The sequence below is a fragment of the Cebidichthys violaceus genome, unplaced genomic scaffold (genome assembly GCF_023349555.1).
Source record: "Cebidichthys violaceus isolate CVI_PGR_0920_01 unplaced genomic scaffold, fCebVio1.0.p SCAF_32, whole genome shotgun sequence".
NCBI classification, from domain to species: Eukaryota; Metazoa; Chordata; class Actinopteri; order Perciformes; family Stichaeidae; genus Cebidichthys; species Cebidichthys violaceus.
Window position 1 is genome coordinate 206,766 of NW_027176506.1, and position 27,766 is coordinate 234,531.

At 44.4% G+C, this 27,766-nt stretch overlaps 1 protein-coding gene across 3 annotated transcripts; it reads left to right on the top strand.

Annotated features, from left to right (window-relative positions):
* Positions 1-5,521: 5,521 nt before the first annotated feature.
* Positions 5,522-27,051, top strand: pdxdc1 (pyridoxal-dependent decarboxylase domain containing 1). Of its 3 annotated transcripts, none has more exons than XM_068724773.1 (24): positions 5,522-5,736; positions 6,744-6,880; positions 7,113-7,181; positions 8,309-8,392; positions 8,753-8,902; positions 9,167-9,356; positions 9,682-9,750; positions 9,837-9,915; positions 10,028-10,112; positions 10,518-10,566; positions 10,801-10,902; positions 11,350-11,475; positions 11,640-11,690; positions 13,250-13,294; positions 17,462-17,522; positions 18,393-18,463; positions 18,812-18,917; positions 19,015-19,189; positions 21,721-21,839; positions 21,930-22,051; positions 22,991-23,083; positions 23,292-23,388; positions 23,486-23,584; positions 23,893-27,051. In XM_068724773.1, exons 2-24 carry the CDS (start codon positions 6,804-6,806, stop codon positions 24,177-24,179), a joined length of 2,406 nt encoding a protein of 801 aa, XP_068580874.1. In that variant the 5' UTR covers positions 5,522-5,736; positions 6,744-6,803; the 3' UTR covers positions 24,180-27,051. The 3 variants fall into 3 exon arrangements, with proteins under 3 accessions (XP_068580874.1, XP_068580875.1, XP_068580876.1); XM_068724774.1 differs by having other exon boundaries at positions 8,756-8,902; XM_068724775.1 differs by lacking the exon at positions 13,250-13,294.
* Positions 27,052-27,766: the final 715 nt, after the last annotated feature.

Below are 27,766 nucleotides of genomic sequence, written 5' to 3' on the forward strand. Positions count from 1 at the left end.
TTTTACGGTGATTTTACGGTATATGCAAGAATGTTATCGTTTATTTAAAAAGGGTAATACAAACCAATACTTTTGCATTTAATTCCCAACAAATAAAAGAACAGTAGACCTTCAATACATAATTGTTGCAGTTTAATACATGTTCTCAACACAAATAATAAAGGGACAATGCTACTGTTGTTCAGTGAGGTACCTATCCCTGGAGTGGTATGCTACTGTTGTTCAGTGAGGTACCTATCCCTGGAAGCTGCAGGTCTGCAGAGACCCTCAGCTCCTTTAAATCCAGACTGAAGACTTTTCTGTTTGCTGCTGCCTTTGACTGAACCACATTCAAGGATATTAATCAGTTTCCTGCATTTTACTACTGTATTTTATTTCTTAAACTGCACTGCAACTATTATTCTGTTTTTAGCTTTTTAGTGTTTTAATGACTGTTTTTAATGTTTCAATGAATGTTCTTAATTGTTTTTAAATCTCCTTTTCTTTTGCATTATGTTTTGATGCTTTTAATGGTTTTATGTGAAGCACTTTGAATTGCCTTGTTGTTGAAATGTGCTATACAAATAAACTTGCCTTGCCTTGCCTTGGAGTGGTATGCTACTGTTGTTCAGTGAGGTACCTATCCCTGGAGTGGTATGCTACTGTTGTTCAGTGAGGTACCTATCCCTGGAGTGGTATGCTACTGTTGTTCAGTGAGGTACCTATCTCTGGAGTGGTATGCTACTGTTGTTCAGTGAGGTACCTATCTCTGGAGTGGTATGCTACTGTTGTTCAGTGAGGTACCTATCTCTGGAGTTTTATGCTACTGTTGTTCAGTGAGGTACCTATCTCTGGAGTGGTATGCTACTGTTGTTCAGTGAGGTACCTATCTCTGGAGTGGTATGCTACTGTTGTTCAGTGAGGTACCTATCTCTGGAGTGGTATGCTACTGTTGTTCAGTGAGGTACCTATCTCTGGAGTGGTATGCTACTGTTGTTCAGTGAGGTACCTATCTCTGGAGTTTTATGCTACTGTTGTTCAGTGAGGTACCTATCCCTGGAGTGGTATGCTACTGTTGTACAGTGAGGTACCTATCTCTGGAGTTTTATGCTACTGTTGTACAGTGAGGTACCTATCTCTGGAGTTTTATGCTACTGTTGTACAGTGAGGTACCTATCCCTGGAGTGGTATGCTATTGTTGTTCAGTGAGGTACCTATCTCTGGAGTTTTATGCTACTGTTGTTCAGTGAGGTACCTATCCCTGGAGTTTTATGCTACTGTTGTTCAGTGAGGTACCTATCTCTGGAGTGGTATGCTACTGTTGTTCAGTGAGGTACCTATCTCTGGAGTGGTATGCTACTGTTGTTCAGTGAGGTACCTATCTCTGGAGTGGTATGCTACTGTTGTTCAGTGAGGTACCTATCTCTGGAGTGGTATGCTACTGTTGTTCAGTGAGGTACCTATCTCTGGAGTTTTATGCTACTGTTGTTCAGTGAGGTACCTATCTCTGGAGTTTTATGCTACTGTTGTTCAGTGAGGTACCTATCTCTGGAGTTTTATGCTACTGTTGTTCAGTGAGGTACCTATCTCTGGAGTGGTATGCTACTGTTGTTCAGTGAGGTACCTATCTCTGGAGTTTTATGCTACTGTTGTTCAGTGAGGTACCTATCTCTGGAGTGGTATGCTACTGTTGTTCAGTGAGGTACCTATCTCTGGAGTGGTATGCCACTGTTGTTCAGTGAGGTACCTATCTCTGGAGTGGTATGCTACTGTTGTTCAGTGAGGTACCTATCTCTGGAGTTTTATGCTACTGTTGTTCAGTGAGGTATCTATCTCTGGAGTTTCAAGCTACTGTTGTTCAGTGAGGTACCTATCTCTGGAGTTTTATGCTACTGTTGTTCAGTGAGGTACCTATCTCTGGAGTGGTATGCTACTGTTGTTCAGTGAGGTACCTATCTCTGGAGTTTTATGCTACTGTTGTTCAGTGAGGTACCTATCTCTGGAGTGGTATGCTACTGTTGTTCAGTGAGGTACCTATCTCTGGAGTGGTATGCCACTGTTGTTCAGTGAGGTACCTATCTCTGGAGTGGTATGCTACTGTTGTTCAGTGAGGTACCTATCTCTGGAGTTTTATGCTACTGTTGTTCAGTGAGGTACCTATCTCTGGAGTGGTATGCTACTGTTGTTCAGTGAGGTACCTATCTCTGGAGTTTTATGCTACTGTTGTACAGTGAGGTACCTATCCCTGGAGTGATATGCTACTGTTGTTCAGTGAGGTACCTATCCCTGGAGTGGTATGCTACTGTTGTACAGTGAGGTACCTATCTCTGGAGTTTTATGCTACTGTTGTACAGTGAGGTACCTATCCCTGGAGTGGTATGCTACTGTTGTTCAGTGAGGTACCTATCCCTGGAGTGGAATGCCAGTACTTTTCCAACGGCACACTGTTTGAAGAAGGCAGGTTCCGCTTGAAAGTGGTAGTCCACTGTCAGACAGGCACACCAGTGCCGTCCCTTAATGCATATGCACATTTAATGTAAATTGGTTTGATTCATGAACAGTGATGCCGTAAATGAAATTTTTTGACTTTATCGACAAAGTAGCGCAACACAGCATCTTAAATAAAGGAATGTATCTATTTTATCTCGTCCATTTTCTTGTTCAGATATATGAAAGGTTTTTAAATGACAATAAAGTGATTTAGTATTTGCTGATGTGCCCTGGAACTTATATTATGGCTGTAATGAGGACCCTCTCCATTACAAGCATTTGTGGACTGTTAAGAGACACACACGCTAAGGGTTGAATGTTTATTGTACTGTTGTGGTTCTGATATGTTCTCAGGTATAGTTGTTGAAGATCGGGCCTGGAGATACAAACATATTATTGGTTTGGTTATCTTTACCGAAAGGATTGAACATAAACTGTTGTTTAATAGTGCTGTCAAATAACATGCATATTCAAATCACTTACCTCTGCTGTGTCTCCTCTCCAGGGTGTTAGGCCTAAAAGAGTCCCCAGGGTACATGAGCACCATTTTATAGTTCTGGGAGGTACCATGTTGTACCATATTCCACGTTCATTAGTAGAGGGGTGGTAGTGAAATTGAATTCCCTGTTCGGGCCGTATATGATCTCTACTGATGTGTAACCACAATAGAGATCATATGGATAATTGACCGTAGGATGTTAGGAATCCATTTTAATGTATTTGTTGTAGTTTAGGTAATTGTGTTTTCAGGTAAGGGGCATAGTTACCTATCTTGTAGTGGGGTGGAGGTCCTCGTTGGCGGCAGGCTATATAAGGCTGCCATATTAAGTCTAGTCTGTCGCTGCTAGGACCACATGCTGCCCGTGGTCCAACATGTAAAGAGCTGTGCCATGTATGTATTTGTTTTTTGTCGGTGAAATAAACACCTGGTTGGTTTGCACATAATCTCGGTGTCAGTCCTCCTGCTTCTAAAGCCCAGCCGCTGCGTGGCCAGCCTAACAATGGCCAATGTATGATATATATATATATATATATATATATATATATATATATATATATATATATATATCACACCACTGATATTAATGGCATACCACTCTGATTCAACGGCATACAGTAACACTAATATGAACTTTCAAGCGGCACCTGCCTTCAGGAAATGGTGTGTCGTTGGAAAAGTACTGGCATACCATTCTAGGGATAGGTACATACCTCTGAACAACAGTAGCCTGCCATCGGCCACTTTTCAGTTCAATAGTCATGAAGACAAAGCAATACTGGAGACTTTGATTTTTGGATGAGCGTAACGTTACCTCGGCTCCTCGGTTGATCTCCACATGGCTGTGCTCAGAAGGATGAACTGAAGCTCTGTCCAAAGTCACGTTCAGGAGCAGTCGGTCACATCTTGTCGCTCCAAAATGAGCAATAAGCAGTTTGAATAATAAAACATTACAGACATTACAGACACATTAACCTACAATAGACAGTACGATGTGGATGGATCGTGATTCACTGAACTTGTATAGAGAAGCGTACATCCACCACTTCACAGAAAATACTGTATTATGCTGATAAATTACAGTAGTCTGCTGTTCTGGTTAATTGACGGCATTGACTGTTAATTTACATGCGAGGGATAAACATTTAACTGTCTGTTGCAGTTATTATGAAATACTGTAAGATACCATTTTAAATCCACCATACATTTACAGCAATTCATTACATTTTAGACTTTTCTCTAATCTTAGTATTTTGTGAAATATTGTATAATTTGACCGCTTTGAGCCCCAAATATGTTTGAAATGAAACCATGAGAGAAACTCGATGAGGGGCCCCAACTAAACGTTTGAAATAAAGGTTGGTGATCTTGTCCTGTCTATCAAATCAAGACAAGTTCACACAGACATCTCAGATATGCCCCTGTTTATCGTTCAGAATATTAGTAAAATAAAGGTTGGAAATACGTGATTTAATCTATAACAATGAAGTATGTTCTGTACATTCATTTTGTGTTTTTATGCTAAATCTTTATCTGAAAATTAAGCTGTCACATAAGTGCAGTGCTGTAAAAAAGTAAAAAGTGCAATAGCTCCTTCTGAAATGTAGTGGAGTAGAAGTATAAGTAACATACAATTGAAGTACTTAAGTAAAGTATAAGTACCTGAACATTATATTTGAGTAAGTGTTAGTTACTTTGTGTCACTGCTTTCCTGTCCTGTGGAGTTAGAGTTACATATCAGTCCCGTTTTAGTAAATAAATGATTTCTAGTCTTACCAGTCCGCTGTGTGACTCCAGATATCAAACAACAATATCTATCAGCTTCAAAGCTCACATGCGTGAGATGTAACCTTCAATAGGTTAACTTGTGGATGAGTTGTTAGTAAGAACTGTTTTACAACATTTGCTTAATTGCAATGGATTAATGTTAGCAAATGGCCATAAACAAGGATCTTGACAGTTTGTGGATTATATCGTCAGCATCGTAGGCCTGTGCTGATTTAGAGGATGCTATCAACTTTATAGTTGGTCAGTTGGAAGGTCCTGGAAAAAATCATGGTTACCTTTGCCTAACATGATCTATTTAATCTCTCTATGGCCACTCCCATGCTCCTTACAGATAAGAGAGGGGGCATAAACAGAAGACTTTTGACATTTTCTGCAAAGAACTTCTGAAACGTCATCAGGTTTGAAAGCAATTTTCATAACAGCCATGAAGTAAAATGCTAATAAAAGCAAGCGCGTGTTAAAGAGAGCCCAGGCTCTCCAGAACCACAAACACAACACCAGGCTTAACTAATCCACAATGAATAGAGCGTTAGTCTGATTGGGGACACAACTCTCAAAGGTCAACAGAGACAGGGACGCGTCGTGTATTGTCTCCTACCACTACGGGAATATCCACACATTACAGGGGCACGTCTGCAAGTTGTGTGCACCGCCTATAAACATGAATCATTAAAACGATACACCGTCGTCATCACTTCCACCTGACTGGCCAGTTCAGCGGCAGAGCGTGACGTCGGCGCTGCCAGCGTGGAACGCACGTCGCGCGCGCCTATCCAGGAAGTGAACTGTCCGGTTCGGTCTTGACGCGGAATAGAGAAAGACAACACGGCAGCGGATACGTGTCCACCTCAAAGGTTCAGCGAGCTTTCCCGAAGACTTCTGAAGGGACGACGTGTCCCGGACCCGGACCCAGACCGTGTGCGTCCCGTCCCGTCCCCCCCTCACAGACCCGGACAGGCTGACAGCTGCGTGCAGTGAAGGTACGAGCTCGATCAGCTGTGTGTGTTGCTAGCTAGCCCTCTGTGTCAGCCGCGAGACGGGTCGCGAGACGGGCCGCGAACGCTCTGCTTCCCCGCTGTCCTCCGTCTCTGTGGACCCTGCTGGCCGAGAGGAAGCGGCGTGAAGCGGGTGCTTTCAGTGTGGTGTGTCAGCGGCTCTCGGTAACGAGTCCGCTGACGATGCGGATGTGCGGTCAGAGGATCCTCCTGTCGAGCGATACATGCCATGCAGATCTGTATCATATCCATAATGTCAATAATACATTGTCAATACACAAAGTGATGAAACAGACCTGATAAGTTGCTTCTAGCTTAGAGTTTATGTTCGGTTTAACAGGGTACTGCGCTGCAATACCTGTAGTAACAACAACAGCAGCAGCTGTATGTGTGCAGTGCATAGCGTGTGTTCTTAATATTGTTTGTGTATTTATTTGTTTAAAGTTTACAGCAGATCAAAGTTGTATTTTCTTGTTCCAGAGACAATTAAATGTCACAATGTTTTAACATAAAGCAAAAATTAAAAAATGTTTAAATATCTTTGGAAAGAACCTGTATTCACTCAGTTCATCACAGCATGTCTTCACTCTGTCTTTAGTGTTTCTGTATTCATGCACCTCCAGAGTTTAACAGCTGTGCTTCTCCAAAGTGAACTATCAGCAGAGAGCGGAAACCAAATGAGTGAACTCGTCTCTAATGAAATCATCTTAACAGGTCATTCTAATTATAAGATCAATTATCGTGAGATCAATTGTTCTAAATATTCGATCATGCCTCAGGACATTACTGCCGTGTTTTAAACAGTCCTCGTAGGTACTGCTGTAGTAGAGCGCTGTAGACCGTCCAAAGTAAACACAGTGAAAGTGTCCACACCCTGTTTGAATGCGGTGAATGACACTTCTGCCACACACACACACACAGTTTAAGTGTTGCAGCATTTGTAATGACTGATTTAAATGTTTGTTCTAATATTCTTTTTAACTTGCTCCCAGCACACACATACACACACACACACACACACACACACACACACAGATCCACAAACACTTTAGATGATGGTGGACTCAACGTTTGCTCAAGTGGGCAAGAATCTGAGTGAAGCCATGAGAATCCTGGGAGACGGACAGAGGTGAGATTTGAGACTATTCTACTTTAATTTAGAAAACGAGTATCAAATATGAGAGCTGGAAACATTCTGATGATGCTGGTGAAACTCTAACCCTCTTTAAGATTATGGAAACACAACTTTTTCACAAGGACGTTACATCAGTGAAAGCAGCAAACATATCTGTATCTTGGGCTGAACTTCTAACCAATGAGCACAGAGAGCAACATCATCCATCTGTTGTGTCTCTGTTTAGAGAGCCAGAGACGGGACCAGAGAAGTGGCGCTTCAGCAGAACCAGCATCCCTGGACCCCTGCAGGGAGAGTAAGACAGACACAGACACACACACACACACACACACACACACACACACACACACACACACACACACACACACACACACACTATCCCTTTCTGGTTATGCAGGTCTTTAAGTCTCCGGAGGGATTTTTGTCCTCAGCAGTATTTTGTGAAGGAAGCTGAGTGTAGTGAAGACTGAGTGAACCAGAGAGAGAGAGGAGCCTCCTCTGTTTGAGGTTTATTCCTTTTTTTTTTTTTTTCCTGAGACAGAGGATGTTGTATGTTCAACTTATGTTTTTTTTTTTTCATGACAAGCCATCTACTTGTTCATCTTGTTCACTGCAGTCAGTCAGATCATCATAATGGCCTCTCTATGGCGTTACATTTCCCTGCCAATCCTATGTGTTACATTTGATGTCTTTGAATATTCTCGAGTTGGACAAACGGTTTGAGTCTGAGGAGACGAGATGTTTTTTCTCTTCTTGGTTAAAATATTGGAGAATCACAGAAATCAGCGGGGACTCACAAAATGCGAACGCATCCTGAATACGTAGACAAATAAGAGGACAGTTGTTTGTACACCGCCTCCTGCATGAGGCCCAATGAATCAGGAAACAACAGTATCTACTTCAGGTCACATACGTCTGACATGCTAGCTCTCCTACTCTTTCACCGGCTGATCCTTCTCTCACCACACGAGGATGCAGCAGTGTGTTCTGAGTCACTTGTAGGTCGGTAACCTTGGACACAGCACTCTGTCTGCTGCTCATTATTTAGAGGATGCTTCACAGTCCGTGAGAGCAGACTCTTCTGAACACACTTCTATGAAGTATTTGTCACAAATGTGGGAGATACAGCAAGTTCTGCTGTATTAGGCTTCTGTTTTCCTTGTGACGTGTTTTGGGGCAGTTACCGTCGGAGTCACCGAGAGACATCCGGTTCTCCAGTCAGTTTGAAGCTCGTTGAGCAATATGTATCCGTCTGTTCATGGGATGGATGTATTCGGTGATGGAGGAGGAGTTTGTCAGTGTGTTAAGGATGACATTTGATACCAAGTGTGGAAATTGTGTGCGTGGGAAGAGTTTCAAGTTATTTTGAGAGAAGTTGAAGCGCTGATGCTCATCACTTGTTCCTCTGTGTCTCCTGTGCAGCGGTCAGGACGTTGCCACCATACTGCACCTGGTCCACAACCTCATTCATGATGAGGAAGAGGAGGAGGACAAGCCCAGTCAACAGTAAGTAGAACTAATCAGTGAGCAACAATACATGATGCTAGTCTGTCTGCATGTTGTACCTCAACTGTTCCAAATGAACCATGTAGTGTCACGTTGAATCCAAACCCTAACATGTAAAGCATTATTTGTAGCTGTGAGGAAGATGATCTTCGTCCTTTAGGGTGTCATGAATCGTGTCAGGCTTCTAGTTCCTCATCATAAAAACAGTACATGCTCATGCTGATATGAACCAAGGCCACACCGGCCGGATCGGTAGAAGAACTGTGGCACCTGAAGCTAACATCAGAGAACAGTTCCTCCTCCATGGAAGCACAGGGATGCAGGACCACGGTGTGTGACGGAGCTGCTCTTTGTCTCCAGTAGGATGCAGCATGTGGGTGAACAGGGTCACATGGCCCTGCTGGGTCACAGCCTGGCCGCCTACATCTCCGTGTTGGACAGAGAGCGGCTGAGGAAGCTGACCACCCGGATCCTGTCTGACACCACCTTGTGGCTCTGCAGACTGTTCAGGTAGACCTGTGGCTCCAGGACCTAAACTAATCACTTCTGCTCTGCTTGTGTTCATCGTCACACAGTCAAAAACAGCTCTCCACGGTCTGTTGGCCAGTGTAATACAGCTAGGTCTCCTTCGCAGCATTGTTATTATTAGAGAGTAGAACGGTAATACACAATGCTGAATCTCCGATTCTGTAGTTGTACCAGTTGTTGTCTTTGGGCACTGTATGACAGCGATGAGCAACTCATCGTATTCTCTCCATTCTAACTGTCCCTCAGGTATGAGAGCGGTTCAGCCTACTTCCACGAGGACGACAGGGACGGCCTGGTCAAAGTGTGTCGGCTGGTCATTAACGCCCGCTATGAAGAATATGCCTCTGAGGGCTATTCAGTCCTCAGCTCCAGACAGCCCGTCATCTACCAGAGCGCCTCCGGCAGGTCTGGACTGGGGCAGCATCTGTGCAGCCAGGTAGGAGGGCTGGAACACTAACTCTCACATGATGACCGTTGTAGAAATATTGGAGTTGTACACTTGAAGGGGCTTTAAAAAAGAAGCGATTCCACATGGGCTCCTTATTTACCTGCAGACAGTCTCTGTTGACTGTCAACAGAGTAAGATATTTCACAGATGTCCTTTTAGCAGCACGGCTAGTGTTGTTGAGATGTTTGCACTTTAATAGCTTCAAAGTGTCTGATATCAGTATTCAGTATTCTATATAGGCATGCAGATTATACTGTATTGCATACACAATAGAGCATGAGCGTCATGTTAACGCTGGTCTCTGTGTCATCAGCTGGGCCTGCCTCTCTCTAGTCTGTGTACAGTCCCATGCAACACCATCTTTGGATCCCAACACCAAATGGTAAAAGAAATGAAAATCACTTTGAAAACAAACTTTCAGGTGGTTGAAAAGATTTAGTTGTGACTCGTATCCTGTTTGTCTGTCAGGACGTCGCCCTGTTGGACAAACTAATCAAGGAGGACGTAGAAAGCGGAAAGCTTCCGTTGCTGTTGATCGCCAACGCAGGTGAAGGATGATCACAGTTCAGACACTTCATGTTTCACTTTGTACACAGGTGGTACTGAAGATATTCATTGAGAGGCAAATCACTGACTTATGCTGATTTTTTTTTTCCCAGGTACCCCTGGGGCAGGACATACAGACAAGTTGGCTCGTCTGAAGGACCTGTGTGATCAGTACAGCATGTGGCTCCATGTGGAGGGGTGGGTCAATTCTTTAACTCTCCTCACTATATGGTTGTGATTGATGCACATGTTCAACGTGAACTCACAGAAGTCCTCCCAGTGTTTGTGCAGTAGACGTGTGCTGATCGCACGTTGGCGATTGAGGGCATGCGCACCGCTGTTCTCCATCTGCCTGCTCAACAGAACTGTACATTAACGATAAGATGGTTCTGTTCATCGGAACACGATGCTGTGATGATTACTGTGGTTCCGCTCAAACACACAGACTTTAAAAGGGAGCTGTTGTGTGAACAGCGGAGAAGTCGTTGTGAAATGGATATATGTCGTTGTATATGTTGTGGCGTACACAAGTCCACGCTCAGAAGACCTGTGGACATCACTGCCGTAATGTTCACGTCTCACATGCTCTGTTTTGTTCCTCAGGGTCAACCTGGCAACCCTGGCACTGGGTCAGGTGACCTCTGCTATCATGGTAAGCTGATGGTAGAATGACATCCTGTTCTTCATGCTCATTGATTAAAGGACAGGTTCACATCTTAATGTGAGTCCATCTTAAAATGATACGGCGGTGTTGAAGAGCGTCCACTCTGAGCCACCGTCTCACGTCATCTTGACTGTAGGAGCCAGACACCCAGGAAAAGCCATCCTATGTTGACTTCCTCTTGTGACGCGTGTTCATCAGTGAACGTTGTTCTTCTCCCTCCAGGCAGCCAGCAGGAGTGACAGTATGACGCTGACACCGGGTCAGTGGTTGGGACTTCCTGCGGTTACTGCCGTCACCCTCTACAGACATGAAGACCCTGCACTGGTAGGCTCAGCTCATGTCACACAAATCGATCCTCATGTTCTATGATTGTGCACCAAGTACACACCAGATCTTACTGAGCATGTGTGGTAGCTCAAAGATATGACGCCTTGTCGTCTTGTCTTCTGGGCCTCCTTGATTGCTCGTTGGCTCCAGGGAAGTGAAGAGGAGTTTGGTTGTACAGTTAGTAAATCAAGCAGCCAAAGAACCAGAGCCTGTAAAGGTCTGCTGCAGACGGGTGGAGATTCACTGACTCTAGTCAACAAAGGGAAAGGCGTGCTGGAAGGATCAAGGATCCGTGAACTTCACGTGTGTCAACAGATCCAGTGTATCTCCACCTTTAGTCAGCAGAGCCCTGAAGCCCCGCCCACACACACACACACACACACACACACACACTGATTCTTCACAGTTGGGTGACTCACTGCTCCTCTATGTTTTGTGTCTCAGTCTCTGGCAGCAGGTTTGACCTCCAGCCAGCCGGTGGCCAAGCTGCGAGCGCTGCCTCTGTGGCTCTCGCTGCAGTACCTCGGTCACAGTGGAATTGTCCAGAAGATCAGACATGCCACCGCCCTGGTGAGCATGTAACCAAAAACTGCCTTTTGTGTGTTTCCCAACAAAGTGAACTCTTTTTAAAAAATGTTCAACCAATTTAGATGTTGGTATAAATGTGGCACACAGGTGTCATGTTATGGAGTTTTAGAAAGTAAGTCGTGTCACCTTTCATCTCTCCCCTCCAGAGCCAGCAACTCCTGCAGAAGCTAAAAGCTCTGGCCTCCATCAAAACATCGGTAGGTGTTCTTTCTATGTCCCATGAATAATAGCAGAATGTTTCCCACAATAAAAGGTGAACAGAGTTTTTGTGAGAACCTGCACAAACAGGACGACGGTAGCAAGTCAGCAACACCCCAAGTGATACCAGTATGTGCAGCTACTGTTTGTAACTCACTGAAAAACATCCACAAAGTGATGGTGCTGTGTTCACCTTAGACTTTGCATTATGCCTCAGTAAAAATAGAGCCCCATTGTGTATGTGATAGTGCTGCAGTCACCTATTCACAGCGCTGCCCTCTACATGCTGCCCGGCCTGGTGTTGATTACTGCTACATACCTGGGATTTGAAAAAGGCCAGTGTTCAGGAAACAGGACATTTTAGGTACGAGGATCAAATGACAGCCATCATAACAACGATTCTCAGATCTGTGCTATATATATATATATATATATATATGGCTTTGGCTTCTAGTTTTACTTCTAGTACCGTAAATTCCGGACTATAGAGCGCACCTATATATAGGCCGCACCTGCTAATTTTTAAAAGAAAAAATAAATTGTACATAAATAAGCCGCACTTGTCTATAAGCCGCAGGTGTCCCCGTTGAAACATGAGATATTAACGCGGCAAGATGTTACAGGAAAGATTTTTTTAATTAAATAAATGCCGGTAACATCCACAACTACATACATACCGCAAATGCTTTTTTTTTTTTTTGCTGCCGTCTCCAGCGTCTCACCATCGATTCACTGATGCCTACGTGCAGCAGCTCTATTTCCTTCTTCGACAGCCAGACGGATCGCTTTTAACTTGAAAGCCGCATCATATGCATTTCCTCGTGTCTTTTCCATGATGAGGGTGCGTGCACGAAGCGCAAAATGGGTGATCTGAAGAATTAAGTGTGAGTGAGTTTGCCGAAACAGTTCCATTGGTCCACTGTGACCTGTTCGGTAATTTCGTTGGTCTGATACGACGAGGTTAAATGTGTTGGCAGCGGGAAGCTAGTTAGCCTGTGAAAATCCATCAATTAGCCGCATCGTTGTAAAAGCCGCAGTCTCAAAGCGTGTGAAAAAAAGTAGCGGCTTATATACCGGAATTTACGGTAGTTCAACTCACAATGGGCCTTATCTCTAAATCGGAAGAAGAGCGAGTTTGTTTCTGTCATTTCCACATCACCTTATATTATCTTGAGTAGGTAAACTGAAAACATATTCACATGTTAAATAAGACCAAATAAAAGCATTTAGAAGTACCTTCTGAGCCCCATGAAACCCGAGCCTTTGCCTCTGTGTAGACCTCTTCTAAAAGCATCATCATGTTATGTTTACTCCCCCTGTATACCAGAGGGCCTGCTTAGATGTTGGCACAACGTATGATCTGATCTCATGATATTACCACCTCCCACATGAAATTCAAACGCACATATTGACATAGAAATGTTGGTTAATTAATAATCTTATTTGCATGATGGACAGCTGAGGTACAATGCTTCTGTTTGGTCCAAGGTCCATGTATTGATAAATAACATGTGTGACATGAAGGAATGACCTCCAGCTGTTGCATGTGTGTTGATAGGATGTGCTTCAGACAGAGGTCTCTCTCCTCGAGGCTTTGACCATGGTAAAACCAGAGTTACATTGACACTTAAACACTCTCAGGGGTTCGGACTTTGCTTCGAGGATTGTTCACTGGCATACGCTAAAGGCACATACTGCGTCCATACAGTCACTGAGATGTGGTGTGAATACTCCCCAGCTGGGAGGAGGAGCTCCGTAATACATATGCAGTGAACAATCAGAGTGTTGGGGATCAGGATCATTACACAGTGGTACTCAAACTCACAGGCGCTCGATAAAGGAAGGATGGAATTCAGTTTGATCACGGTCAGCAGCGTTCACTGTGAAGATGCTACACTTTGAGTTTAAAGTACCACTGTGCGAGTAAGATGTGACTGTGTATGAGCACAGGTCCATATGTGAATCCTTTGCTGTATGTGTGCGTGTATAGCTGTAGTTATAGTCAGTGTGGGTTGCCTTGATTCCAGGGCGTGGTGTCGCCGATCCCGCCCATCTCTGGGGCTTCACTCCGGGACGTTCTGGGTTCTCTCATGCTCTCTATTGTAGGTGGGACCAAGCCTCTGCCTGTCTCCCTTACTCCCCATTCCCCTTTGTCCTCCCTTCTCGTCCTCTTCTTTCTTCCTGTCACTCCTGACCATTTCCCTTCACTCGCATCAGCTCAGCGGTGTTTGGGTCTCCGTTGGCTGATGGACTGTTCACTTCTTCCTAATTGTTCCTTCTTCCTAACATTCAGGCATGTTCTTTGAGGTACTTCAGGGAATGCCTCTCCACAGTCATTATGTTGTGTTGCCTTTGGAAGAAATACAAGGGTCATGAATAATTAATGAATGTGTCATGTGCTGTTGCATTTCATTACTTCCTTTTGTTTAAAATCCAAATACCTCTTGGTGATGCCCGCTGCTAAAATGCTTTCCACAGCAGCAGAGTAGAATGTGTTTAGGACTCCCAGGCGCCCTGAACACACCTCACATTAACATGCGTCTTGGAGTATGGTACGACTGCTCATACCAGGCGTGTCTTCACTTGAGTCTCAAGTGACAACTTGTGATCGGATATCACTTCCCAGCTCCGTATTCAAACAAACATTTACATAATTTCCGCTTGCAAAGACTAAACGCCTTGTTGTTTAGCCTGCTGGGTTAAACGAGTTAACCGACGTGAGGCAACAATGCACTTTGCATGTGATACGCCAGCAAAGCCGAAGAAGATGAAGAAGAAATGCACTTCCAGTGCCAAGTCAAAGAAGGACTCAAGACAATACACACCTGGTCTATTGCTTGACTGTTGAGTAGGCGGTCTTTACCAGGACACATTCACGTCCAGCTTTTCTTAAGCTAATATGTGAACATGTCAGATTATCTGTGAGGTGGACTCCCAGGTACCTTAAGGTGCTCGCCCTTGTGTCCCAGGGTGTGTAACTCTTCTGCTGCTTCCTCCTAAAAGCCACAACCAGTTCCTGACGTGTCGCTGCCGTTCAGTAGGTGGTTGTTGTGGCCTGACACCATAGTGATAGCTACGTCTTCCAGGTAGGCCTTATTGTTGTTGATGACACAACTGTGCGGTCAACCCATGTTGATGGCTTCGAAGTATGACTCACCACCTAAGTCCTGGCAGTCAGAAAGTCCAGGATCCAGGCACAGAGGGAGGTGCTGGGTCCCAGGTCCATCGGTTTAGCAGCCTGTCTGCTGGGGATTACGGTATCTAAAGCTAACCTGAAGTTCATAAATGGTCCACTCTGCTCTGAATCACAGCGCCTATCTCCGAGTTGTTATGAGTTTGTGATTCAAATAGATCCGTTGTGCTCATTGACATCTGTACACCTGGGGAGAAAGGATGGAGATGACGCAGATCAGTGCAGCTGTATAGGTTGTCATAAATCAAGTCCTCTTACACAAATAACGCCTCTTAAATCTGAACGTTTATACTATCATTGTGAAAAAGGAAGTTGCATGCTCCAACACTCAAAACAAGAGTGATCCTGAAATATTCCAAAATGAAATATTAAATGTAATGACACTCAGTTGGAGTTATGTGGACTAAAGATCTTCTTGTGGATTCATTAGAAGACAGAAGTTGTATTGTAGTGGCAGCAGGTGAAGCAAAGCGGTCTAAATATCTTCTTCTTCAGCCATGTTCTCCATCTCATGCCTGTTGGGATATACTGTACAGTCCCTTCAGCATGTTCTAGGTCTTCCCCGGGTCTCCTCCCACACCACAAGAAGGTGTAGGTAACCTCATCCGATGCCCCAACTACCTCAACTGGCTCTTTTCCCCATGAAGGAGCAATGCTGCTAATCAATGCTGACTCCTGACATGTTTAAGTCCAAAGCAACCTATGCTGGCTGTCAGCTGCCTTCAGATAATGTGAAATGCAGCTATAATGAGCTCATTCTCTGTTGTCTTTGCAGCACTGTGGGTCGTGTTTTGTTTGTACAGCTAATCTTTAGCAGTGCATGTTAGAGTAGACCAGGCCCATGGAATCCATGGCAATTATTTGGACCCTAGTTTGAAGAAACAACTATTTAATGATCGCCGGTGTCAGGTCTAATTGTGTTGGGACGGTTGTGATTCTGGTGTGGTTAAAAAGAGGAACTTCGCTTTTTATCATAGTTCTGATGTCATAGCATTTGTGTTAACCGTGAGCTCTACTTTTCTTCTGTTTGAGCACCACAGTCGTAGTGTAGAGGCTCTTTTCTTGCTGAACAGTTCTTTGTCTGAGCTGATGTCTCTTCTTCCTGTTTGGTGGAAAACATCTTACCTCTTGTATGTATGGGCTGCTGTGTACTCGAATCAGATTTAGCTGTGCCCGTTGCTCCGACAGAACTCCTGCTCCATATAATGCTGGTTTTCTCCTGTGGTTTTATACTTCTGATTCCAGTTCTGATTTAATTGTACCCCTCTTCACCCCTCTGGTCTGTGTGGCCCCCACTGAAAGGAGGAAACCCTGGAGCTGGTGCATGTGCATCAGCTCACCAACAGTCTGCCTAATAGATGAATTAAAACCCTCAGTGTGATTCAAATGAACTAGGTCACAATGAGTCCGCTGTCCACATCCAAAGGCAAGCGTGTTACAACCTCTTCCGAGTGGCCACTCTTGAAAGCAGGGAGAAAAGAATGCATCGTAGAGAAGGCCAAGCCGGGAGAAACGCCACACGTTTCTTCTTGAAGGCATTCAAGGAACGTAGACCTTCACACAAACGGTGACAGTAGTAGTTGTGGTTGTGTGAAGAATGAAAAAGAGAGCAGTTCAAATTCTACCTACTTTTACAACTCCTCACACCCGGCCGACCGATGCCTGGGTGGGATTCAGACGGCAACAAGCACTCCGCCTGAAGCATGTTGAAGCCTTTCCTCTTCATGGATCTAACGTACCACAGTCATGTTTCTGGTTTTCCGACTCGACAACACCCCATGTGCTCGTGGATTATTCATGACCCTCACATCCACCCGTGACACACTAAGCCTTCATCTCAGCCCCACCCAGGCCTGTTGCTTCTCTTAACTTGTCACCTGGATGTCATCGCTGATGGGCTTCACTGTGGTTTGTTTCCTGTCTTAGTGGTTCAGAAATGCACCACATGCAACTTCACTGAGATTATTTGTTTGCAGAATTGTATTCTGGTTACAATTTGACCCAAAAAACAAAGTAATGCTTAACAGGTGACATCAGCTCTGGGTGACACAGTCACAAACACAGACGTGTCCAGGTGCTGCCTGCATCAGTGGCCTGGGTGCATGGTTCACAGACTTGCTTTTGAAATGTTTTACAGTGATAATGGAGTAGTTAAAATACCCAATGTCACATATTGATCAGTACTAAAACGTATGTCAACCAAATCTTGTGAACTGGAGCTGTTGCTTTGGTTTTAGCTGCTCCATACCACTGAGAGGCAAGGACTCGATCGCTTCCATAATGACCAGTTTGACAAATCAAACAACAAGTGTGTGTGTGTGTGTGTGTGTGTGTGTGTGTGTGTGTGTGTGTGTGTGTGTGTGTGTGTGTGTGTGTGTGTGTGTGTGTGTGTGTCATACAGTTCCAATCACCACTGACATTACATGTAGTAGCTTCAGTAGGCATGGACACCAAGCGAAATCTTAATCCATGTTAACATTGCACCCTTTCACCTGATGGTAATCGTTGTGCATGTCATCCAGCAGACTAACGATCCCTGAGGGTCAGATGTTCACCTCGTCTTTGTTTGTCCAACAGGTGGAGGATGAACTCAGCTCTCCCGTGGTGCTTTTCAGGTTTTCCCAGGAAATGAGTTCTGGTAAGGTTCACACTCCCTGGACCCAAGAATAATGAGCCAGTCTTCATGAAGACTGTTTGTCAATCACAAACAGTGATGTTCTACCGGACGTCGATGCTGACCGTATTTCTTGTCATGTTAGCTGTTAAAACCTAAAGTCACGAGATAGTATTGGTTCAAAAGGTCCATTTACTAGTTTTCAGTCAGGTCTCATGGCCATCATTAGCTTTGTTGTCATCACATGATATCACATGATTCTGCTGGTCCTGTCTGTCCCGATCTTCAGCCACAACATGTTGCACTTTGTGCAGGATGGGACTCACTTATATTTCTGTGGGGCAACTGGTCCTCCACTAAGTGGAAAATCAGTAGTTTGATCCCCGAGTCCTCCAGTCTGCATGTCGAAGTGTCCTTAAGCAAGATCCTGAACGGTGTGAGTGACTAGATTAGATAGGCTGGTGGTACCTTCTATAGCAGCCTCTGACGTCGGTGTGTGAATGTGAGGACATGTAGTGTCCGGCGCTCTGAGTGGTTGGAAGACTAAAAAAGGCCTCATACAAACACCATTTACCACCTTTCATGTTGTACGTGGTGATCGGAGTTAAAGGTCTGTGTGAGTGGGTTTTTCTGTACACTGTAGTCTTCAGCTATGAAGACCACAAGATGCTTGAAAGCTCGAACACTCTAGTAAGTTTTTCTTGTGAGCCTTTTCATTCTGTTACACCTACTATTCCCAAATGCTCAAAAATTAACTTTATTTCCCAAAGATTGGAATGAAATTTAGATGTTATTGAGATAGTATCGGAACAATAATGTCACTATAAACTAAAATAATCGTAGTACATTGTTGTGTTCTTACTTTAGTCGCCATTTCCCTTTTTGTGTTGCTAGCATCCAGTGGGGGCTCCGTGGAAGGTTACTGTGCTGGGGAGAAAGAGGCGCTGGATGCCTTCAACAGATGGGTGAGTAAACGTGTAACGTGTGCCTATGCTAGTTGAACTGATCAGAAACCGATGCACATAACTCACCAGGTGCAGCGCTGCTTAACTGTATCTTCATGTTTCAGTCAGAACTACCATGCATACTGTACATGAGCCGCTACTATTGAGAACATGAACATGAATAAAGCATGGACCTCGAAGCTCACGCTGGTCATTACTATGGATTCATGGATCTTAGCCCATGGTTGTTTGACATGAATATTTTGTGCTGTACCAAAAGAATAAAAAGTTAGAACTGAACCAGTTTAGTTGAGCGTTGCCATCGACCACACGGTTGATGCTTTCATTTTTCTATTGTCCTGGGTGTAGCTGGGTGAACAGCTGCTTCAGCTGGTTCCCACCAGTGGAGTAGATGTGGTGGAGCTCGAGGACGAGGGTACATGTGTTCGCTTCAGTCCCCTCCTGACTGCTGCAGGTAACGTGAACACACACGAGTAAGATATGTTGTAGTAGATGTTGGATACTGTCGGTAACGGTGAAAACATCACCGTGACTTTCTCCCTCCTCTCCAGTTCTGGGGACCCAGGAGGAAAACGTCGAGGACCTGATGGAGAAGCTGTCAGAGCTGGTGCCTGTGATGTGCTCCACAATGTGCCTGAGACAGGACTTCAGAGAGGAAACCCACCGACACTCTCCCTCGCTCACCTACATAGAGGAGCTTAGCTGGCCTGGCCTTGGTGCTGTCCGGTAAGAGTGGATAGACACTACCTGTATTCATTCAGAGCAACCTCCAGTAAGTGTATTCAACAATGTTAGAGTACATCCACACTACTCCGTTTTCGTTTGGAAACGCATATGTTTTGCTCCGTTTACACTGAGCGTCCACACTACGCCGGCGTTTTGGAGCACCGTAAACGGAGGAGTTTAGATACGATCCCGAAGCCGGATAACTTTGGAAACTCCGGGTAGCGTATTCGTGTGGACGGACGGAAACGCATACGTTTGGAAACGGTGACGTAACACCCGCGATCGACTACCAGGTTAACTGACAACTGATCACAGGGCTGACCTTGTTGTCTTTACTAGCAGCTGTTGTCCAGTTAAAGTCTGCATGTCTGCGGAGGAAACAGCTGTTATTGTAGCGATCGGAGAGAGAGAGAGAGAGAGAGAGAGAGAGAGAGAGACCCACAGCACTGTAACTAACGTTAAGTCTGAAAAATAAAACGTATTAAACTTTCCACGAACTGTATCTGTTTGAGTTTATAGAGGAAGATTTGAGAGAAGATCTTAAGTATCAAACACATACTTACGATCATTAAAGACTACTTTATTACTCTGGTTGCTTAGTTACAAAATACGACAATCTACTTCCTGTTTACATCAGCGCATGCCCAGTGAACGTGAAGAGTCACGTGATATTCGTTTCCAGGCGTGTAATATGGACGGAGATCATTTAGAAAACGATGGCTGAAACGCCGTGTGGACGGAGAGTAATGTGGATGTAGCCTTAGTAGACTCATGTAAGAACCTCACACCTTCACTAAATGAGCTGATCTACATTCAGAGACAATAGGTGTTTATGTTTCAACTTAAAGAGGGTCTTTGACTTCATCGACACCTCATATTTGGTTTCATGCTCTTCGATATTTGGGTACCCCAAACTAAACTAAAACAGTGCTACATTCCTGTAGAGCATTTTAATCATTTATATCATAAGGAATGTAAACGGCAGCAACAACAACAGTTCTCTGGCAGATAATATGGCCGACATCTTCACATTAAATATCAACATGAGGAAAACACTGTCCATCAACTCTGACTGATGTTTGAGCAGCAAGCATCATGATGTGGACACAGAGTCCTCCTCTGGTCCACCACAGTCCTGATGTCCACCCGTCAAGTGCAGCTTGATCCGGGATGAACGATGGATCCAGGTCTCTGTGAAGACGTGGGCTCAACAGTCACCGGCCTCCCGCTGCTTTCATCCGTCTTATTTTTCTGTGACCGACCATCAGACAGCCAGCAGCATGCTGGGTAATGGAGAAGCCTCGGGTCCTAGCTGGGTTAGCTTAGCTTCCATCTCGGCTCTCCTCTTTGGGGCGTTTGGTCTGGCTGGTTGGGTGGATGTGGGTGGTGATCCTCTCAACATCTGCTGCACTTAATCCCACGCTTCCTATTCAAATGTAATGAATGTATTACAGTTGGTGAAGAAAGTGGTGGTTCAGCAGATGGTTGGGTGACCCAGTTGATTAGCTGGTACTAGATAGAGTAGGGGTAAGACTGGGTGACGATGAGGTCAGTGCTCGTGGAGATCGTTGATAAATGAGCTAGATGAGAGTTGGATGAAGAGTGAAGGTGAGCTGGTGAGTGATCGTAGTGGTGGATCAGCAGGTGGTGATCCACTGAGTTGATTCTTAGCTCTAACTCTTGGTTGGAGGGTTTAAGGATAGGATGAAAGCAGTAGATGGTCATGTGACACACGTCGGAGCAGCTCCTCAGATGAATGAGGTAGTACATGAGACCAGTAGAAGGTTAGGGTTCTAAACGGACCGGTTGGCCCGCATCAGATGATGGAACGTTCATCACAGCGTTCATTACAACTCTTAAGGCAAACTCAATAGCTACACAAATAGTGGCATCATTGATATGCAGATTAAAATCACCAACCAATAACACTTCATCCAGATTGATAATAGAGGTCAGAAAGTCTGTGAACTCCGATAAAAACTGACCTGCTGGACCGGGACCGGGCTTTAGCCGACCCACTTTAGTCCGCTGTAGTTCAGAAGTAGTGAAAGGTTCTGTGCTCCCCAACTGACAGGAAAACGGAGTCTCACTAAAACAACAGTCAACAGGGCATAGTTCATTTAAATGGATGCATTCCATATTCCGTGGGGGTTTTTTTGTTTTTTTTTGCTTGAATCTTAATTAATTGAGAAAATAGATTTGTTAAGTATTCAGCTCACACAGCAGTGAACATAAATAGGCTCTACCTTGTGGTTATTACTTACAGACTGTTTATTACCAGAAAACATGCTGAATCGTGAAATAATCTATATCGTAATAGAAGACTTTGGCCATAGTGTGAGCATTAGGGAGCAGTCCTGCCATGTCTGAGACACACCGCTCTGTCTGAACGACAGCAGGGCAGCATGGCTTTTACTGGAGTACTAAACCTGCAGCGTCATCAGTTTCACTCGTACTTGTTGTCCTTTTAACAACGTTGGCCTTTGCTGCGGCGCTCAGTGGGACTCAAACGTGCTTGTGTTGATGTTCAGGTACGAGCCTCGGGCCGAAGGAATGGATGAGAGCAGGAGGAAGCAGGAGCTGGAGACAGTCAACAGTGAGCTGCTGAAGAAACTACAAGACCTTGACACTGACATCATCTTTTCCACTGGTGAGTAGCACCTCTTCACCTCTGAGAGGCCTGTGGAAGATGTAACTCAGTATTGGTCTTTTCCATCCCCCCCCCCCCCCCCCCCCCCAGGACCTGAGTTTGGGACGGAGGAGGACTGTATCTTTGTTGGCATGGTCACCGAGGACGTTGATGTCTCAGAGTTGGTGGACACAGTAGCTGCCCTCGGGAGGGACATAGAGGAGAACGGAAGGGTAACTGCTATATGGTTTCTTTTCTGGGCTACTTGAAGGCCGAAGATGTAATGAATAGTTCACATTCAGTCAGTGACCTCCCACCCACACTGACAAAGTGGTTGCAATATTGTAATTAGCTGTAACTGGAGCGGTGCTGGTCCCACTGCTGCTCTGTAGATTAGCACGTGTTTAGCTCTAAATGCTAAGCTCGTTGGGCCTCATTCACAAACAGTCACTGCGCACAAATCTGTGCTTAAAGCCTGCCAACAAATGTTTCATGCACAAATACTTTCCATGAATTTGTTCTGCCTCAAAGCAACCACCATCCTGATATTATGTATTTCAAAGCTTCTGTTGAGGTTTGTGAATAAAGCTTAGAATGCTTGTGGCACAATCACACTGAACAATAGAAACTTATGATTTGATGTTTTTGTGGTTCTATGAAGGTGATTCATGGTGCTGTTAGATTGCTGTTACCTCAGTGAAAATGTAGGTTTTAAAAAGTTAAATGCCCACAAATCAGAACAGGTTGTGAATTTTAGAACGATGACATCTATCTTTTTTTTTTTTGAAGGAGTCATTTCTTAAGTCAACAGCGTTGATGACATGCTCCTTGTCCTAAAAGTAGGAGCAAATGTGTGTCATTTTGAGACTGTGTGTCAGTTAGGATTGATAAATAGAGACCCTGGTTTTACTTTATGGGTAAAAGATGGATGCCAGGGGTCACTTCTGCAACTACAGACACTCCGACCCATCACCTTTTCATGTCACAGCTGACCCACCAAGCCCCGATCGGTCCAACACCTATCAGAACACGGAGATGACGGCCTTTTTTCTGTAAAAATCCCATTTGCTTTTTATCGAGCGAACCGGGGTGACGCTAACTCCCTGTAGGATACAAACGTACATCATCTCTATTCTGACGTTTCTGAATGGTGATGACTCTTTCCTGTGTAGCTACTGGAGAACATGACAGAGGTGGTGAGGAAAGGCATCCTGGAGGCAGAGCTGCAGCTGCAGAAGGCCAACGAGGAGAAACTCACGGAGGAGGTGTGTGTGTGTGTGTGTGTGTGTGTGTGTGTGTGTGTGTGTGTGTGTGTGTGTGTGTGTGTGTGTGTGTGTGTGTGTGTGTGTGTGTGTGTGTGTGTGTGTGCTTCTGTTAGTTAGTAACTAACATGTCCGTTCGCTCTCAAGAAGGTCGACATGCGAGTATACAGATCCAATCCATTGAGATGACTTCCTTTGTGTCCGTGTGTAGGGAGTGCTGAGACAGCTTCCTCTGGTTGGCTCTGTGTTGAACTGGTTCTCTCCAAGTCAAAGCTCCATTAAGGGAAGGACCTTCAACTTGGCTGCAGGTACAGAGTGTCCTTGTATGGTGACAGTAGTACACCTCAAGGTATGTGAGTGTTTGTCAGTATCAGTGTATAACATGTGAATGGTGTGTGCCCGTAGGTTCCTTGGACTCCACAGAGACGACTTACTCCACCAAGGCCCAGCCAGGCAGGCCTTCCCTGCAAGAAAGTCCCACCTCGTCATCAAAGAAACAACCAGGTGGGTCCACCGGCGTCCTCCTGCAGATCATTCAAATGACAAGCCGTCCAGTACAGGCAGGGATGATACGACTGCTCCGTGAAGGCCTTTCATGTCAAACATCTGTGCAGGAAATGACGAGTTTTATGAACAGCTGAACAAGGATGCAGAGAACAACAGCTGTAAACACCGAATATGAAAATAATGTCTGTGTGCACTCTCTGAGCTCTCTCTCTTTGTTACCGGTGCTGTTCAGAGAATTCTGCTACCTGTGGAACATGACATCCCACTCAGCTTGTGCACTTCCTGTCTTACCGTTGTCCTCACAGGTCAGAGGTTATTCCGGCGCTCAGGGGCGGCCTCCGACTCCTTTAGCGAAACCAGCTCCGTTGGCCCAGCTGAGGAGACAACCAGAGCTGGGAGTACCACTCCCAGCGGTAGCATCCAGCCACCCGCCTCTCCTCCTGCGCCTGAGGAGGACTCGCACGCCGCAGGGGTTGTCGTACCGGAGGACATCCAGGAGGCGTCTGTGCAGGAGCACACACAGCTGGAGGATGAAGTGGCCTCAGAGGAGAGGCAGCCTGAAGGCCAAGAGGTGGAGCAGAGCGGCAGATAGGACAAACTCTGTCTGCAGGTGTCCTCAACCGTCCTCTAAACAGATGTCCAAAAGAAAGGTGTTATTAATGTTAATCTAATGAAGGGAAAGTGGTGATGGAGCTGTTTGTCTCTGTCCTATGTCAAAGGAAAACCCCCCCTGATGCTTCCACGCTGCGACGCTCACTGCAGTGCATTCTAGTTATGGAGTGATTGGTACAGTGTTCTGACAGGTGGATGAAAAGTGATCTGCTGCACTCTAAATATCTTGACGGATCATTTCATCCCTGACTGCTCCTGTATTCACAGCTCTACTAAGAATACAGTAAACAGAAGGAAGTGTGTCAGGGTGGATTTCTCCTCTACAGGTAGGACGGACATCCAGCCAGCACTGTGTTTTCACCTGATCGGTCCGTCCGTTGATGTCTTGTTGGATTAGAGCAGAGGAGTAGCCATATCACACACAGCATCTATTTAGCTTTAAGGAGGAATAACCAGAGTCTCCATTTAATACTCCCTTCATCACTGAACTGGAGTTCCAGCAGCTTGATGTTAAAGCAATGAGTGTCACTGCAATTACAATGTTTAGATTCCCCGCTGTAAATAGTCAGATGTTATATATATATCTATATATATATATATATCTAACCCTTGAACTGACTAACTGTAATTATTTAAGATGAATTGAATCTGTATAGAAGGAATAGAGTATCGTAATCTATTTAATTCAAATATACCTACTGATAATAGCAGTCAGCTGCTTCAGACACTCCCTCCATGTTTGCACTGAAACAAACGTTAATAGAAGAAGCAGAAGTAGAGAACGAGGTCACGTCTTTAGGAATGAAACGTTGTGATTAATGATATAACTATTCATTAAGAGATCATTTGACATAATTAGTCATATTATGAAAATATTTTACAAGATGAAGTTTTAATAGTTCATGAAAAAGTTAGTCGTTCCTCAATAATAATTTAAGATGAAGTTGTAATTCTATGAGGAAAAAGTTATGAAGTTACGAGATGACCGTTATGATAATATCATTTTAGGAAGTATAATTTGGATTAAGTCGTGTTTTTGAGAACTATATTATTAACTTTTAAGAACAAGCTAAATGTTTCCTTATTGGATGAAGGGTTAGTTCTGTTGTTCTTGAATATAATAATAATAAACGTAATGAGGTTATTGGTGAACCCTACAAACATCCCTCCTTTGACCTGTAGATTCTCTACATTTAGAACGTTATCAAAGTATTCCACGATGTCTTTGTTCCCACAATACCATCACCTTCCAGTACAGTCACAACTTCATTTTCTGAATGTTTGACTTTTTTTCTCAAAATTATGACTTTTCCCCTAAATGCTATGACTTCATTCTCCTAATCTCAAAGTCCTGTAATAACAGGGCCCTGATACTTCAACAATATCACCTTTGTGAATCAAACTCTAAGTCCCTTTCTAATTGCACATGCAGCTGTGGTTTTCTGCAAAGATATGTTTGTGTTGATCAGGAATGCAACCTGAGGAGCATTGCTTCTCAGGTACTCACTGTAGGAAGGTGTCTGTTCTTTGCCAAAAACATCCTGCCAGACCTGGTCAAAGGACTTCCTGTCTGCTTTAGTAGAAGGCCAAATGGATGTGTGTCTTTTTTGGAGATTCCCCCACGTCCCGTCGGTTGCCCTTGTCCCTTCGATGGCTTTTGGTATGAATAATAACAGATAGTACCGGCTGATGATGAGCAAGTTGTGTATAATGTTATAATGTTTCTGTGAAGGATTTCTGTGTGCAGAAGGTCACAAAGTCCAAGCGGTTCTCTCACCACCAGTGTGTCGTGGTTCTCGTTGCATTCCTTCCACACACTATTTCATGCCGAGTGTGTTTGCCACACCGGGACAATGTCACAGAAAAACCTTCAGGGTAGGTCCTAAAGGACCCTTCTCACCGTGTGCTTCTGGTCTTCCCAGTCCATCTTGAAATGTCCCTGTGAGACGCCTCACTAAAGACCGCCTGCCTCAAACTTCTTACAGGAGCGCTGCTCACAGCGTGACCGCTGCCGACCAACCGATCCGAATACGACGTGAGGGGAAATGACCTATGACATTGTGACTGCTTGTAGACGTGCCCTCAGATCTGACATCACACAGATGTCATGAGACCATCTCTCTCAGGGTGACGTGCAACAAAGCAGAAGTGTTCTCACGCCTTGTCTAGAGGCCTTAAGGGCTTTTGCTTTAGCATGAAATGGAAGTGTGTTATAGATTCACACTCAATATGAAACTTCTGTGTTCATACAAACTTCTGTCGCCTAATATTACTCTAACTTTACAAGACGTGATGGATGGCTTCTCATCAGGGAGTGACTATGGTTGATTTCATGCCTTTTGGAATTTTAATTGGAGTGAACGAGCCTTAATTGGTCTGGCAGAATGGTTTATGGAAGTTAGATTTGCTCTCATGGAGGTGCCTAAAACAGCTGGTAGCACTGGTGGAACCTTCACTCTAAAGAGTTGTGATATGTGGATTGACGACGGGTTTACACAGTGACAACGAAGATTACACAAGAATCGATTTCAGCTTTATTGCACTTATTCTGTAGATAAGTTCTTGACTACTGTTCTTTATTTCGTTTTTGATATGGTGTAAATGAAGCGAAATGTTGTCGATGATCGTTTCTGTTATTTGATCCTAATGCAAAGCTGAGTCAATAATAATGTTTGATGATTTGATGTCCTGGGCCGTCCTGCCTGTCACTGTCTGAATGATTGATTGTATTGGATAAGCAGAATCTTTTCTCTTGAATGTTTTCTACAATTAGTTTACAGAGAAGAAACACTTTGACCTTTTCTGTAAGTTTTGTCTCTCAACAGAATAAATTCAAAGTTTTGTAGTCTTAATGTCAGGCCGTGGCTGTTTGTGGATCAGTTCTTACATGTACCTCTCTGTCTGATTCTTGTTCTTTCTCTGTCCTGTCGGGACGTGTTCATTCAATGCAACTGGCATGTGTGTGGTTCAGTGATTCAGAGCAATAAATCAATTAAAACAATGGCAGGCATCAATAACAAAAAGCACATTTACAGACAAAGTGAAAGTCACAAAATGGAAAGGCCCGAGTGTATAAATGTAGCATGCTGGACTAAAACTAAATCTACGTTTATCAGATGTGTGTGCAGTCTGAGGCCTTCACGAATCAAACAGCAGTCCAACCGATACAAACACTGATGGAAGAACACAACTGATTAACAGGTGTGGACTTGAGTCACATGACTTTGACTCAAGACAGACAAAATCAAAATGTTGTTTGTCTTGTTGGGGTTGACTTGAGACTTGGTGTTGACTTGAGACTTGTTGGTGTAGACCTGAGACTTGTTGGTGTTGACTTGAGACTTGTTGGTGTAGACCTGAGACTTGTTGGTGTTGACTTGAGACTTGTTGGTGTTGACTTGAGACTTGTTGGTGTAGACCTGAGACTTGTTGGTGTTGACTTGAGACTTGTTGGTGTAGACCTGAGACTTGTTGGTGTTGACTTGAGACTTGTTGGTGTAGACCTGAGACTTGTTGGTGTTGACTTGTTGGGGTTGACTTGAGACTTGTTGGTGTTGACTTGAGACT

Coding starts and splice junctions, on each gene's coding strand:
- pdxdc1 (XM_068724773.1), top strand. CDS start 6,804: ATGATGGTGGACTCAACGTTTGCTCAAGTGGGCAAGAATCTGAGTGAA. Junction 10,567..10,800: donor AGGTGACCTCTGCTATCATG/GTAAGCTGATGG, acceptor TTCTCCCTCCAG/GCAGCCAGCAGGAGTGACAG. Junction 11,476..11,639: donor TCAGACATGCCACCGCCCTG/GTGAGCATGTAA, acceptor TCTCCCCTCCAG/AGCCAGCAACTCCTGCAGAA.